Source organism: Monomorium pharaonis, chromosome 10, assembly GCF_013373865.1.
Source record: "Monomorium pharaonis isolate MP-MQ-018 chromosome 10, ASM1337386v2, whole genome shotgun sequence".
In the NCBI taxonomy this organism is placed as follows: Eukaryota; Metazoa; Arthropoda; class Insecta; order Hymenoptera; family Formicidae; genus Monomorium; species Monomorium pharaonis.
In genome coordinates, this window is record NC_050476.1 from 6,634,652 (window position 1) to 6,650,301 (window position 15,650).

General features: G+C 46.0%; 1 protein-coding gene across 3 annotated transcripts in view; it reads left to right on the forward strand.

Annotated features, from left to right (window-relative positions):
- Positions 1–15,424, forward strand: part of LOC105830214 — a 28,939-nt gene extending 13,515 nt beyond the window's left edge. For all 3 annotated transcript variants that reach the window (XM_012669412.3, XM_036293000.1, XM_012669410.3), the window contains 2 exons: positions 3,726–4,165; positions 11,743–15,424. In XM_012669412.3, coding sequence (XP_012524866.1) covers positions 3,726–4,165; positions 11,743–11,925 — 623 coding nt within the window. In that variant the 3' untranslated portion in view covers positions 11,926–15,424. The remainder of the gene's footprint in view (positions 1–3,725; positions 4,166–11,742) is intronic.
- Positions 15,425–15,650: the final 226 nt, after the last annotated feature.

The following is a 15,650-nucleotide window of genomic DNA, read 5'->3' on the forward strand; positions in this document are numbered from 1 at the left end:
TGAACTTGGACTTGATTAATTCTCAACGTATCTATCAATACGAGGAAATTCATAGGAATTCTCCGAATGATAAATGTTGCGCTTAAGAGAACATTGATCTACATTTTCGATCAATTAACTAAGACGTTGCGAGACATGCTTATTAACGCGCGATCGGCAGCTCGCTTTCTCGAAACGGGCAAAATCACGGCCGATCTGCGAATGAATTGCGCGCGAAACGGCGTAGTTGCAATTACCGCGTGCACATCTGTCGCTCGTAGTTCCATTGTTCCGGAAAAGCGTGCAAAAGAATGACGCGATAAAGAAGAAAAAAAAAGAAAAAGTACGCCGGCGAGCGGGCGGAGAGGAGGTACGGTGCCCAGGCGGCCGAGGTGCATTTTACGCATTCGCGTGCGTATGCGTCGCCGTGCCGCTCCGGCGCGGCCTTGAGAGAGGTTCTTTGTGCAGTTCAGCGTTCACTGCGTACGCTCACACACCACGCGAAACGTGGGCGCGCGCGCGCGCTCGTACACCCACACGGTTGAAACTGGCTCCCGCCGTTACATACATACACTGTAACAAGTTGCGTTGCACTTATGTACAAAGGGCGCTACATGTGACTCACGTGCTCGCATATGCTACCGGCAGTCTCCGTCTCTCTCTCTTTCGCTCCTCCTCTCCACTGTTGATCTTTCCTCTTTTCCCTCCGCGACCTATTCTATTTATTTCTCTCTCCTTCTCCCACGTTCCCTCTCTTTCGTATACATATATACTCACGTACACATATGTGCCGCGCTTTATATACCGCGCGTTTCTCTCTTTCTGCTCTCTGTGCTCTTCTCTTTGTCGGTCAACGTCTCTATCCCACTCCACTGTTTGGAGTGTGCACATAGCTCGAGCCAGATATACACGCCGAAGTGCACACACGAGACCACGAAGAGTGCATGCGGGTGTTGGCCACGTGCGCGATGCACTTTTTGTTTGCGCGGCAACCTTCGCCTTTTATGCGTCGTGCGCGCGCGGGGTCGCGTTGGAACTTTATACCCTTTTCAGCGATTTGCTACGACGAGCTTTTCGGTATATATACGGAGGTTGAACAAAGGTAATAGGGAAACCGCGATCGCGAGATCACTGTGTGTTTTTCGTAAAGTGGAAACGCTTCGTCGAGCTTTCCTTTGATAACGCTGACGGCAGAAAATCGATTCGCTCTCCAGGCTCTCCTTTGTAATATTCCCTGAAATTCTAAAACTAGATGAAAAATATAACTTCTCGAAATATAACTGCATTATACGGTTGTAAATGTGTGTGTAACGTTATTAATCATCTCTATTGCAAATTTTACTTTGACAGAACGTTATCCAATTATTTCACAGTATTTTATTTTATAATTATTAACATAAAAGATCGATGACGTATAATTAATCAACCCTTTCATTTTTTTGCTCTTAGAGATAATTCATCTTTCATAAAGATACGACACATCTCGTTCAGTTTTCTGCCTTCAATCAATCTTTCCGCGTCCTTCTACGTTACAAATTGCATCTATGTGTTATTTCCAACAGATTTATAGCTCCTTATGTTCGTGTATCAGCCAACGATACCCAATTAAAAATTTCGAAAGAGATATATGTCTTTCATCCAAACTACGGATAACTATATTTTTCCACGAAACCGTACATGAAATTGCACGTATAGAGACGTAAATCCTTCAACATCGCGAGTTCGGCATAATAAATATCGAGTTCGATTATTATAAATCTTTCTCCGCATAGGTTCCAGCGCGGGCGTTCTCACGCGGCCCCCGTCGAGTGACATTTGGCTCGAAAAGCAGGTAGAAAGCCAATGGGGGCGTCGATGCATCTCTTATACGCGTATATTTTGCAAGCGGTGAAAAGCGCGCGGCCGGCCGCATATCTCTCTCTCTCTCTCTCTCTCTCTCTTTATCTTTTTTCCCCTTTATTTCTCTCAGCCGCGACTGCTGCTGCTGCTACAGCATTCTGTAGAACGAAGATTTCACGACGGCGAGTGGCTCTAATCGAATGTAGGCGATGACGACGATGTATGTGCCATTGCACAAGTGAAAGAGCCCCGAGCTATTACAAACGTTTACTCGAAATGTCAAGGATGCAACCACGTGTGGTTGCACGGGGAGACAACGAAGAGGCAGAGAATGAGAGAGAGAGAGAGAGAGAGAGAGAGAGAGAAAGAGAAAAAAGAAGTAGAAGAAGAGTAAGAGGAGAGCTTAGACAAAGACAGCCGCGAGGCATGGTAGAATTGTTATTTTGTCACGCATGGCTCGTACGTACGCGTCCGCGGTGCAAAATGAAAAGTGACCATGTTTAAATGTTTCGAGAACCCTACGGCACGATAAGCGTCTTCCACGTCTTTTTCACTGCGATGCACTTTCAAGGTTGCAATCGCGAGGTCCAGAAGCACGATATCGCGATTTACGTTTCGTAACACGCGACAAGTGTCCTCTCGGTACTCGGTTATCGGTTAAGGATAAGCGGAATGACGTCAGCAGCTCGCGCGCATTGCCGATATCCGTTGCTGATCACGGAATGAAACGTTATTTATTTATATAATTATCTCTGTTGCATCAGCCGGTATTAGAAATTCTTTTATTGTCATGCACTAAAGAGGGAATGACGTGGTGGTTTAATAAAACTGCTGGTCGATAGCGAAGAGGGAGATATAGCTTGACGGCGAAAGTGCAGCGGAAAACGTGTCACGCGGTAGCGGGAGACAGCGCGTCAAGACTTTATCGTTAAAGGACTGTTCTACGAAATCGTAGAGCCGCGGCAGATAAAAACGCGCATACATATCTAGACGGGAGACAGGCAGTCTGCCGCGGCGCATGATAACGCACGTTTTCCAAGCGTAAATACCAATGTATGTTTGTCGAGCTCGGAATAGTTGATCCCAAGGCCTGGACGCCTATCAATACGAATTGTTGATGACGTTATATCACAATCGACAAAGAAACCTTATGCGCAACAGTTTAACAGACGTGATCCTCACGTCAAAGAAAACGTAAACATTGACAAGTACATAGTTCTAATATCGGCTTGTAATTCTAAATGTATTTTTATGTCTTTGTGTCGCAATTAAAAAATACCTCTGGCCGCTTATCTGAGAAATCGACGAGTTTGCAGCGAATGTTGCAAACATTTGTTACGATATCCAGATAGAAGTTGCACGTGCGCAAAAGAATTATCCCAGAGAATAATGTCCGCAAATGTCGAAATTGCGAGGAGAAGGCCTGTCGGATCACCCGTTATAAATTTTAAAGCGATCATTACCCAACAATGTCGCTCCTGCCCTATTCGGACCGCGTTACCTTGCAGCGTGCACTTAGTGGCATTAAACCTTATACGTGAAGTAACCGTCTCAGCATACTTCGGTCACCGGCGAGTTGCCATTGTGTAACGTAATTTGCGTGTAATCAATTGTCGTTATGAACCGTGGCGAAGCACGAATGTTATTATCGTCCGTTGGCGCACGGTAGCTGTAAAGTCGCGATCATCATTAGGGTTCGAGTATCATGTAACGCTACTGTCTGTCGGTTAAATGCGTTTGCAACGAAAGAATCCTAATTAATGACACACGAGCGAATTAATCCAATCATCGTTTCTTCTTGAATTTCAAACAACATCGATGCAAGCAATCGCTTTCGCACTGTCTTTGTACACTCAAAGAGTTATTATGGAGCGAATCTTGAAAGACTTCTTCTCTTCGTTCTGTAGATCGGGCGCCACGTCGAGCCGGCGGTTCTGGATCCCAACAACCTCTGGTGATCTGGTTGCAGCCCGGCAACGTTGAGGACTTGTCGAACTTGCCGTTGCCGGACCTGGTGCAATCGGCCGTGGATCAGCTGCCACCGCCGTCGCCTCAGGTGACAGTTTCTGTCCCCAGCAGCCCGATGAGAGACGCGACCTTCCAGTTCCCTGAGTGCAACAACATCACCGTCAACGGTGCACCGTTGCCGAGCCCAAGGCCACGGCCGCGAAGACGTTTCGCATCGGAGAGCTCCGTCATGGAGACGGGCCCGATCGAGGTGAACAACTGCAACGGTACCACCTGCCGCTGCCACCTCGGCCTGATCCTCAACGAGAGGCAGTCGTGGACAAGCGTGGGTGCCAATCTCAGGAACATCGCCGGTGATTTCCACGCGTGCAGGACCAAGGTCAGTGTTACACGCCAGTCACGCGTCGTTACTCCACATTGAGATCCGCAATTCCGATTCGCTCGAGTAAACGGGGGAGGAATGCAAATTGCGGATTTCGAGATGAACTGACGTTTTTCGCGTTGTCTGCACGGAGATTACATTTGCAAACGCGCAATTTGTATTCCTCCCCCGCGATTCGATCGCACTGACGTCAATATTCGTATTGAAAATTAATTAGAACATTTATAAATAACATCTCATAAATATCCGTATCAAGTTTCACGTGTTTCATTTATAATTTACGAGTTTAAGTCTTACTTTCGAGTCGGGTTATCGACGAATTCGCCAACGTTGCCGTTGCTTTTTCTCCTCGCGTCGTCGATCCCAGGGCTGATGGCATAATACAGAAGTGTTTATGTTGAGAGGAGTACAGGTGTAAAACGCCACGCGTAAAAATTGTACGGCACGCGTTTTGCACGCACGGGAGCCATCGTGTAACTTTTCACTCCGCGCATCGCAATTTCATCTTCCCCATGAAGGCTTTTATTTGTCATAAAGTTACCCTTGTGTCGCGAGTATTATAAAATGTAACGAATACGCGGCAAAGTCCTCCGCGACGGGAGTATTTAGTTCGAAATTTCGCTCGCTCCTGAATCCTTTAAATTTCTATGGCTTCATTTACAGATTATATCGTGAGTTTCATAAACGCATACGTGTCCCTTATTTCTGCATTTATTTGAGATGTATTTTGCGAATTTATGTAAATTTTTTCAACGCATGACGGATCCAAGTATTTCAATCAATGTAACAAAGTTGATTCTATTTATCTGTACGAATATCTTGTTATCAGAATTCTTCATAAAATTCCTGTATTTATCTTATCTGACTGTATTTATTCACCTCGATCATATAACACCATTACGTTCACAAGTATCGATTTCGGTCGAGGAAAGACCGGTATCCAGATTCCTCTCTCGATATCTAGGATTTAATAGCACCGCGAATGATTCAACACTTCCCATTCCGCTGCGGAACTTGTCGGCGCCTCACCACTACGGAGTTCGCAGTTGGAGGTGTGTTTCTTCTTTAAGAAAGATAGAAACTATCATCGTTTCGTGGGCGGGGTCATAAACGCGAATTTAGTTATATCAGGGTACCGGCGATGTCCCGCGGGTGCAATAAATATCAGCTCACCACCGTCGAGACGTCTAGTATTGCCCCCCGTGTGTACGGCCCGGGTGCCACTGGCACTTCATCAAAACTCCACCCATCCCCTTCTCTCTCGTACAGTGGTCGTTCGATCAAATATGTATCGCGGACTGGTACGGTCCTTCTCTGATATTTTACGACGGTTCCTCTCTTGTTTCGCGATCGGAAGAAGGAAAGTGGCGATTGGGAATTGGCTGGCGAATAAATAGAGAAACGCGCGAATCGGAGATATATATATCTATTATATTACGAGCATGGAAACGCGCGCGATGTCATCATCTTCGAGATAAATGCAGTAATGAAACACGTCTACGATGTTACTTTGATGGATTGACATTTTATATACACGGGATTATATTTCAAAATCTTTTGCTAAAAAGAAGCAATATCATCCACGTCGCGGATTAATTATAAATAATTTTATTCCCTTCCTTTTAAAGTGTGCCGGGAAACTCATTAGAGAGACGGCAATTTTTCTTCCTCGAATACTTGAATTTTAAACGCTTTGTTCGATCATGAATGCGATTTCCTGTTGTCTATTATTAACCGAGGCACATTGCGCAATGTTAATATTATATCGAGTCGATTCATTCGTTTCTCCGCGAAAGAAATGAGGATAATTAATGCGGGAAGTTTCTGATTACTGTCGCGACAGTTACGAGATATCCATTGAAAAGACCACGAAGAAGGATCCCCCGATAAAATATGTATCGATGAGCGAGAAAATTCCCCTCGTTTTACGACGATTCTTATTTGCGGTTGCGGATTGAAAGAAAGTGAATGGCAGCAGGATGAGACTCTAATAGGAAAAGTAAGACGAAGAGAAAGTAGACGGGGGGAAGGATAGTAAGATGAACAAGGTGGAAAGAGCCATTTCTCTTTTATTCCGCCTCGCCTTTATCCACTTTAAAGGTCCGCCGGCGTGATACTCAATCCCGGAACGTCTAATTATTGCTGGTTAAGTGCCGGTAATTGAAGGAGGGCGAACAGACCCGTGAAATTGAAGAAATCCCTTCGTCTCGCCTGCCCGTAGAAGATCGGATACCGATCGGTTCCTCGGCTCGGTAACTCGAGAAGCGTCTTGTTGATAATACGAATCGCGGAGGATCTCCCGGAGCCGACAGGGTCGTCTTCGCGCTTTTCTCTTTCTTCGTGCGCTCGAAGAAATTGAAATGTCAGATTAATACTACGCTGGCAGCGTCGTTTGCTACGTTTGCGGACGATCGATCTCACTAACGACGTCTCATTACACTTATCGCATTAAGAAAAAAATTCTTCGCATTGAAATTTAATTATTCTAGTGAAGTACGCGATGGAAGTAATTTGCCTCTAGCGAAAAATTATTCAGCATTAACAAAGTGGGCGATTCTCGAGCGGGACAAGTTTGCCGAGTCCTTTGTCAGACGTTCGTAATTATATGCACGTGAAAGCGTAATAATGGTCAAAGTGCTCAGCCGCATCGAGTCGCGACTTTTCCGACATGCCTAACGAGCTTTTCGCGGACTTGCGGAAATACGTCGCGAGTCACGGAAATGATCTTCTCGTCTTTCCTCGCCTCTCTGCGCCCCTCCGGTCACGGGAAACCACGGCGCTTTACATATGCATGGAGAGTAAGCGAGCATGTAGCGGCTAAGTGGCCACATCCCCTTACGTGAAAGTTAAGTGGGCATGGCAGCACGAGCCGTGGCCACGGGCCGAGAAAATTATCTTCAATTATCTCGCGCAATCGGAGCTCCCCTCCGCCCACCGCCCGCTTGTTCGCTCCTACTCCTCGACGCGCGTTTCGTCTATCTCGCTCTTTCGATTAGCCTTTCGGCCGATCGTCACTTTTATATTACCCGCTCGGTAATCGAATAGCCATACGCGTTCTCGCCGTGTTTTCGTTGACCTCCTGGATAGAGAGGGTTATACACCTGGTAACTTGCGTTTCTATGTAATACAGGATTATGGGTGAGTGGCCGCGCGCTCGTAAAACACGGGATATGATACTTCAACGTGTCAGACACGGCGAAATAGCCGACGTATTCTCCGTGTATCGCTTGGAAAATTGAAGTCAGGCAATTTTCCGCGAGGGCATACCGATACTGCGTGGCGCGCACTCCCGCTCATCGCGAAACTCATTACTCCTCGAAACGCGGGAGTCCTAAGCCTCGCGGAAATTTTACCTCCCAAACGACCCGATCTGATTTTCCCCGCGCGCTCGGCAAGGAGCGTGACGCACGCCGTTTCGCGGTGTAACGTATACGCGTCCGCCGCGACGCGGCGTACGGATCTCGTAAGCGCTCACCTGACATTTATCTATAGTCGTTTAAACGATCTGACCGACGCGCAAATTGATACATTAGTATACCCTCATCGCGTGGCGAGATAACGGATCTTTTTGCGATGGCGCAAGTCGAGGGGCAAGCCGCGTCGAACCGCCGCTAAAAGAAGGGAAGAGAGGGGAGGGGGGGAAGGAAAGGGGGGAAGGGAAGGTAGTCCCGATGTAAGAAAGTCGATAGTTCTTCGGGCCCGTAGCCTACGCTCGCCGCACGCGAACCGCTTAACTCTCGTTTACGTCTTATTTTCACCTTCGCCGCGGTAAGTACCCGCCGCGCGCTCCTCTCCCGCTATCCTCTCGCGGAACGCGCGGCTACTGCGCGTAACCTGCGCGCAAAATTTATCACGCTTTGTCACGCGCAGCACACGCGGAAATTCGCCCGCCCGTTCCCCCGCTTTTATTGGAAACGGGAAAATTATTATCGCAGCCGCGCCTCTGCGCGCGATTTCGCCCGTCGGGGCACCAATAATTTATATAATACTCCATGCATCTCTCTATAACGAGACACCTGCAGTAGTAATAATAATAATAATAATAATAATGATCAGCTTGATAAGCCCCCGCCTCGTGAAAAATAGTGAAAGTCGCGGGTAATTTCTGCGATATGACCGGCTGCACCTAGTTCTCGTATGTAGAAATAAAGCCGTAATAATTAGCGGTGATCGACGTTTAATTATTGGTCATTATTGGTCGTCGGCAAAAACATTAGTACAGTAATAACGAGAAGCTATTTGGCTACCCAGCTTTTGTAAGCGAGAGTCGAGAGAGAGGTCGGAGATCGATCGCGAACAATCGCGCGTGATTCCGCGTTTCCGCGCGCCGCATCCTGTCTTGTTTTCGACGACGGCGACGGCGGCGGCGGGCGCACGCTCGTTTTAACCAGCGGTGGCCGAGCGGAGAGCGCGCCGCACGTACCGAACGAGCGTGCCGACCGCAACTTCTGTTTTCCATCGGCTTTTTCTTACTTGGTCTTCGCGGCGAAACCTTAGAGCCGCGCGCGATTGGCCGTTTCCACGGCAAACCGCGCAATTACGTTGCACAATAATCTATCTTGTGCCAGTAGTCGCGCGCGGCGCGCGCTCGCGATCGTAAGGCCTCTCTGTCACGCCGCGGCGGCGAGTCCCCGGCGACGACGGTAAAACGAGGATGGAGAAAGAAGGAGCGCGAGAGAGAGAGAGAGAGAGAGCGAGGAGCGTGCGGTTTAATCGCTCGCATCGCGCACTCTCGCGAAAGCCGCTCGTGCGTAATTGCCGGTGTTTCTTGTTTTTTTTTTTGCCGTACGACCGACAATTCGCGATAAATCGCCGCGAGCGCTACGCCTGAATCGTATAGGCGCGACGATTATCCCACCGCTGCTCGTAAATTGATTTATTTCGGGGATTGCGCGACGCATAAGCCGCAGCGAGAGAGAAGCGCGCGCGCGAGTCCTTACTTCATTCTCCAATTGTCTGCCGTTTTTCTCCGTTGCTTTGTCAGTGGCTGCGGCGTATCGATGGCTCGCGCACGTAAGCGCGGAAATGCAATATATTGATTTTCCTTTCGCGATGCGTACCGAAGAATTGGTTGCGGTTGGCAGTCATGGGCAATCATGGGGAAATTTACATTTTACGATTCATTCGTCATAAAGCGGAGTGCGCGCTGCGTCCTTTTCTTGCAATTTGCTTTCTAATCTGCGTTCATGCATTTTTGTATCGCTTTTGATCGCCGTGTTTTTCTTTTGTATATGAAGTGTTTTTATTGCCATTGATAGTCGACCTCGTTTTCTTCTCTTTTTCGAATATAGAGGATTGACTCACGTATCGTGACGACGCACTTTTCTTTGTGTGAACGTACAACTCTGTATTCATTACATTTTTATTCCCTGACACTTATAGAACGTGTTTTATATATATAAAAAAAAAGGGAATCTTATTTCAAATTTATAAAAAGTATTTCGTGCTGGTGGCTTCTTATCGATAAGAGGAAGAACTTTCCGTTCTTCGCTTTCTACAAGATAATTTTAACATAAAACTTTTCTACTCGCACACAAACGATGTATACAAAGGGAACCGTATTTCTCGAACGAGCGTTCTCTTCCGGGCTGTGGAGCTATAAAACGGCGTCACGGCGATATCTCCGTGGCTGTTGATATACACGTCGGCGCGGAGAGAGAAAGTCCATCTCGTGGTCTCGGTTACTGTCGCAGGTGGCATGGGCAGATTCTCGTACGCATTAGACATTAACAAACGTTGATCACGTTCCGTCGCCCTACGCGACGAGTTCACCCCCCAGTGTCAGTCGTCAGTGGACGATTCCGCGGCGAGGAAGGGACACTATTAATTGACGGGCAGAACGCACCCACGAGCAGCACTCTCGCGCCCTCCCACATAATTCTCCCTTAATGTGACGTTCTCGTCTACTCCTCTTACTTTCCGCCCTATCCACATCCTAGATAATCTTTCCTTTCGCGCTTATACGCGCCAACGACGAATCGAATGTTTTTTCCCGCGCGTGATTGCGAGGGTGTGAGAGAGCGTGTTATTCTCTCCCCCTGCCCCCTCTCTCCTTCTCTTTCTCGTCTTCCTTCGTGGTGGTCGAGCCCAGATATTATGGTCATCCCATAAAAGCGCTCGCCGCCTTGGTGATTGGGCTTTCCCCGGGCGTTTATTATTGCACGTCCGGTCACGGCGAGTGGATTAAGACGGGACGGGAATCGGAAGTCGCGGGTCGAAGCTGAGATAACGTCGACGGGAGGCGGGCGGAATGGAGAAACAAAGGGGACCCTCCGGAGTTAATCGTCCTGCGGCAGGAGATCGTTCTTTCACGCGAGATATTACAAGAGCGTGCCATCAAGATCTGCGATAATTTTCTCGGACTTTGGCTAGGTCAATGTAATGGATTTTTTATATGCGTTTCTTCCTATTATCTTTTCCTCTGGACAAGTGGTTATTTCTTTTAGCTTGCAGAAAGTATAGCGACTTATTTCGACGTAAATCTACATGTTAAGTCGCATCGAATTACGCGCGGCACATCTCAAAAATTTGCAAGCGTCTCGCACGAAGGACTTTGCGTGTCTTCTTCTTTTTTTTTTTAATGTAGAATCCTCGCGATCCGGCTAATACGCGAAATCATTATACCAGACTTATCCGAAGGTACCGCGAGCTAATTGGGTAATAAGTATCGTTCATAAGTACGTCCGTAACGGAATTCCTCCTTGCGCGCGAGTGATTTGTACGATTCTCGACACGAAATCCCGCGTCGACGACTTCACCAATACCAGTAGCCGCAGGCAGGCATCACTCGGCGCAACGGGATGGAAGTTAATTGGGTAATTAGTGTCGTTAATAAGCAAGCTTTAATTGAACCGTTTTTTTTTTCCCACGGGTCGCGAGTGGTCTGTACGCGAGAAATGGTTTTCGTAAAGAAGCCCGGGAATAGGGAGCCCGGGAATAGACGTTGTAGACTTTAGCGACGCGATATTTCCCCCCTTGCGACGCCGTCGTCGTTTTCTCCGTGTAAATTCGTCGGGATAGGGGGGGGGGGACTCCGATAAAACGACCGCGGCGCGTTTTCCTCCTTTTTCTCCTTTCCGCCGAAGGCTTAGCCGCAAGAGAGTGCTGGATTGTCGGTAATTCCGTCCAATTAGGACAGTCTCAATTAGGGAACCTTAACCCCGCGCGTCGAGAACCGTTGTGTTCTTTCCCGTATCGTTCTCCAACTCCCCGGATCTACTGCAACGGGGAAAAAAAAACTTACGACAGGTCGTTGTGTAGATTTTGGCTTCGCCAGAGGAGGACCCTTCTTACGTCCGTTTGAATATCCATTTTCGCAGATTTAACCTAACCATTCGAATTTAGTCCATTTGCCGACGTGCTTCGTATTAATTATGCAATTTGAATCTTTACGTTACATTGGCGCTTCACACACGCGCACACACATATATATAATATTTTATATTATTTTTAAAATTATTAGATTCTATCAGTAATGTTTCAAATATTGAACAATGTTTCGTTCCAAACATAGAAATGTTCGAGAGTATCTGCGAGCGATACTGAGCGACCGTTGTCGCTGCTTATTGTTGCAGGACGCCGAGATCGAGAAATCGACGCTACCGATGATCGGTCCAGGTTTGTCCAATGGTCGCAACAGCAACTCGTCGTCCACCGACAGTCTCCTGTCGCTGTTGATTCCGACGCCGTTGCGAGAGACCCTTTGGGCAACGGTGGCTCTATACCTAGGCTGGAGACTCGTCTCCCGCCTGCGATAGATGCGCCGGATTTCGCCCAGCCGTTCTGGGTGAACCTACGGGCTCGATCGACAATTTCGTCGGCAACTGGAACGGCGGTATCGGAGGTCAATAAACGACGAAATGGACGAACCGCCAGCAACTCCTTTTCTTGTCTACGACGTCGCGGAAGTCCTTGTGGAATCTTCTGGACGGATCGTCTCAAGAGGAAAAGGAGGAGGCAGTCGACGGCAGTCTGGATCTCTCTATGTGATCGAATAATGGATTTAATCGAGGTAGAGCGCGTCGAGAAAAGACGAATCGTTCTCTTATTTGAACATCCACTCCGATAATACAATTGTAATTTTATATTGTCTGTTTTTGTATTTCGCGCTTGCGTTACGCGGCTACGCGAGAATGCGCTTGATCGACTTTGATCGGTTCCTGAGGGACCATGCGACTGCATATAAAATATTGATATCTTTGACAAAAGTAGTGATAATTATTTGCTTCTGCGGCGTGTTTCTCATTTTCTTATGATTGATGATTCTAATTAATTAATTTAATAATCGATGATACGATAATTGATTTGATAGTTGGTAATTGATAGTAATTGGTAATTGATAATGATAATAATGGATTGATTTTATAATAATTTTTATACTGATCATTGTGATAATTGATAATGATAATGATAATGATAATGATAATTGAGTCGATGAGTCATAGTTGCTCTCTACTAAATATATTCCCCTTCATTCCTTCTCGCGGGAACGAATGGGTAGAATTTTTATAAAAAGATCTCTAATTGGAAACTTGGACTGCAAGATTCCAAAAAAAGTTCTTAATTATTTTTTATCGATTAAATCGATGTCGACGGGAGAATCGACCATCTACTTACTTTATTACTATCTCTCGAGAACGGGGCATAATGGACTCTGTCTGCGTGCCAGTGATGAGGCTTCGTATGAGGACCACCCCCCCCGGTTCATTATTATTATCTTTCGAGAATTGCGTGCTGTCGATAAATTGTGACTGTGATTGCCGCGGAACTACGAAACAAAGGTTAGCGACGGCGGGACAGCGACGTCGAGGTACAAGTGCATTCTCGCGCAATGCGAGAGTTATTTTCATACGTAGCGCTGTTCGTTCGCCCTGCAAATTCGTAGGCGAAGGGCCAAGGACGGGGAACTAGAGTTTTAGGAGAAAGGGGATAGATAACCCGACGAGAGTAATCGAATTGCGTATTATGTGGCGATCGAACCCGAGACACGAGGAGGAAGGTATTAAGGGTGACGGGGGGGAGGGGAGGGGAAACTAAGGACGAGATCCAAAGAGGATTAAACCCAATAATCAAATGATGATCTCATTACGGATAAATAAAGAGAATTAAATAAAGTAGTGTGATTATATGAGAACGAGAGAGGGCGGACCATACGCCCCCAATTCTCTGTCTTCTCTTCGCGCGTCCGTCCCTCTCTTGATCTCGCCAAGGTAGAAAGAGAGCCACTACTCCTCGGTACGTGGCTTGTAGATAACGCGGTTCCCCCGACCGGTAGGCGGTCGACGGAGCAATTCTTGTCCAAGATTTTTTTAACGACGCCGCGCCGCGACGACGTCTCGCGAGGCCCGCTTGCGTTTCCTGGGAAAAAAGACAACGAAGATTTTTTTTTTTTACTACATTTGACAATATCACGAGCCTAAGCTAACAAATCTGAATTACAGTCGAATTACAGACACGGTTATTACGATCGATCGGCCTCGCCAGACGTCTACGATGCGCGCGAGCGGAATATATGTATATAAAGAGACGTCGAGAGGGATGACGACGATTCCAAAAATGTTAAGGGGATAGGGGACGAGCGAGGACGTAAGGTGGAGACAGGGGAGCAAACTTGTATATGCATAGAGGATTTATCTAAAGTAATAAACACTCAGTAATAAGTCGATGTTATAATAATTAAAGTAGATAATCGATAGGCCGAGGATCGCAGCATCTTGATTGGCTAGCTGCGACTCCCGTGGACAGTTTTCAAATGATCTCCGGTAGCTTAGCTATTAGTAGGCGCCCTCGTAATATGCGAGACGCCTTTCGCGGCACATCGGAAGGAATACCTTCTTCTTTCCCCTGTGCACTTTTCTCTCTAACTTGTCTATTTTTCTCTTTCCTTCCTTCCCCCCGTCTTCTTTCTTCTATCGACAAAAACTGTCTATCGATTCTCATGCTCTAACTCACCTATCCTCAATCTTGTACGCGATCCCCTCAGTTTCACTTCCCTGCTTTGCAATTCCATGTTTATTGACGACAGTTCTTCACTGTTCTGTTGTGCGCAACGTAACGTAACGTAACGTAATGATCTCTGATCTCGAACTTAGCGTGTATTGGTAAGATTCGTGTGTTGTGTTCGCTCGACGATCCAGAGTCTCAATTTTCACGGGCGAGCAGGCCCGAGCCTTCTTGTTTTGCGAAATTTCTCTTAGGGTTCTAGGTAGGAACGGCAGAAGGGCTAGCCTAACGAATGAGGGAGTGGGAACACAATGTATCCTTGGGCTTTCTCGTTCGGCTTTAAACTTGTCGAGACCAAAACTATCGAGGCTGCTGTACAGTCGTCCCTGATGCGGCCGCGCTTTCTCTTCTCCCCAGTGCAAGTCTATCTGCATTTTCCTTTGTCTCCCTATTGATAGGATGATTGTGACGTTACTCCGTCGAAGTATTCCAGTGTGTAGGTCTATAGTATTTATTTGTAGGCGATACCATTTTTCTACCGTCTTATAGAGCCGCGTTTTGAGATAAATATGCACACGCGGGAGGAATATATTACTGCCATTTCGAGATAAGCAAATCCTCGCCGGACGCTTCCAAACGGGAGCGGCTTTGTGGAAAGTCAATAATGTCGGTGTCCATAACACGTAACGTCTAAAGATGAAAATAGTTAGAGTCATTTTTCTATACAGATATTTAACCCTCCAACGGACGCGCGGGATGTAATTTACACCTTAGATTTCTTTTTTCCCAGATTTCACATATAAAATTTTTTTTTCAGTGCTGCACTTTTTTTACAGTCTTCTTAACCTATTAAAATTGGCAGCGCTTGCAAATTGTACTCATATATATTAAAATTTTATAAACCTATTTACGAATTCATACTCCTTGAACTTTCCTCTTGTAGATTACACCATGCAAAATTAAAATCGTAATAAATTATGAGATTTTTCAACTTATTTAATTTTGCAAAAAATAGATCTTTTGGACTTTATTTCAATATTAACTCAATATTATCGAATAAACATTAAAATTAAAGTTTTAACTTGTTAGACTTCAAAATATGTGCAACAATGAATACTATTCAACAAAAAGTAAAACATTTCCATCCACTTTGTAAAAAGGAGATGTTACCGTTTTATGGTTGCCGCTTTTCCGCGATGCTGATTGGTTCTCTTATTACGCTTACTTCATGTTGTGAGAGTAACTGTCATTGCGATTGAATTTTGACACCTGTCAAATTAGTATAGATGGTTTTCTATACCATTATCGTTGTAATTTATTTTTAAAAAATAAAAAATAAAAAGTTAAGTAGCGCGCGTCTGTGATGTCTAGTATAACAAATTTAAGGTGGAGTGAAATTTACATCCCACACAAAAAAAATATTCTTGTTTTAACAATATCTATAGTTTCAAAACGGACATCATGAAATGAGATTATACTGCGTTAAATCAAAAAGATTTGCATGAAGATTTATTTTAAAATTTCATATAGTTTAACCAAG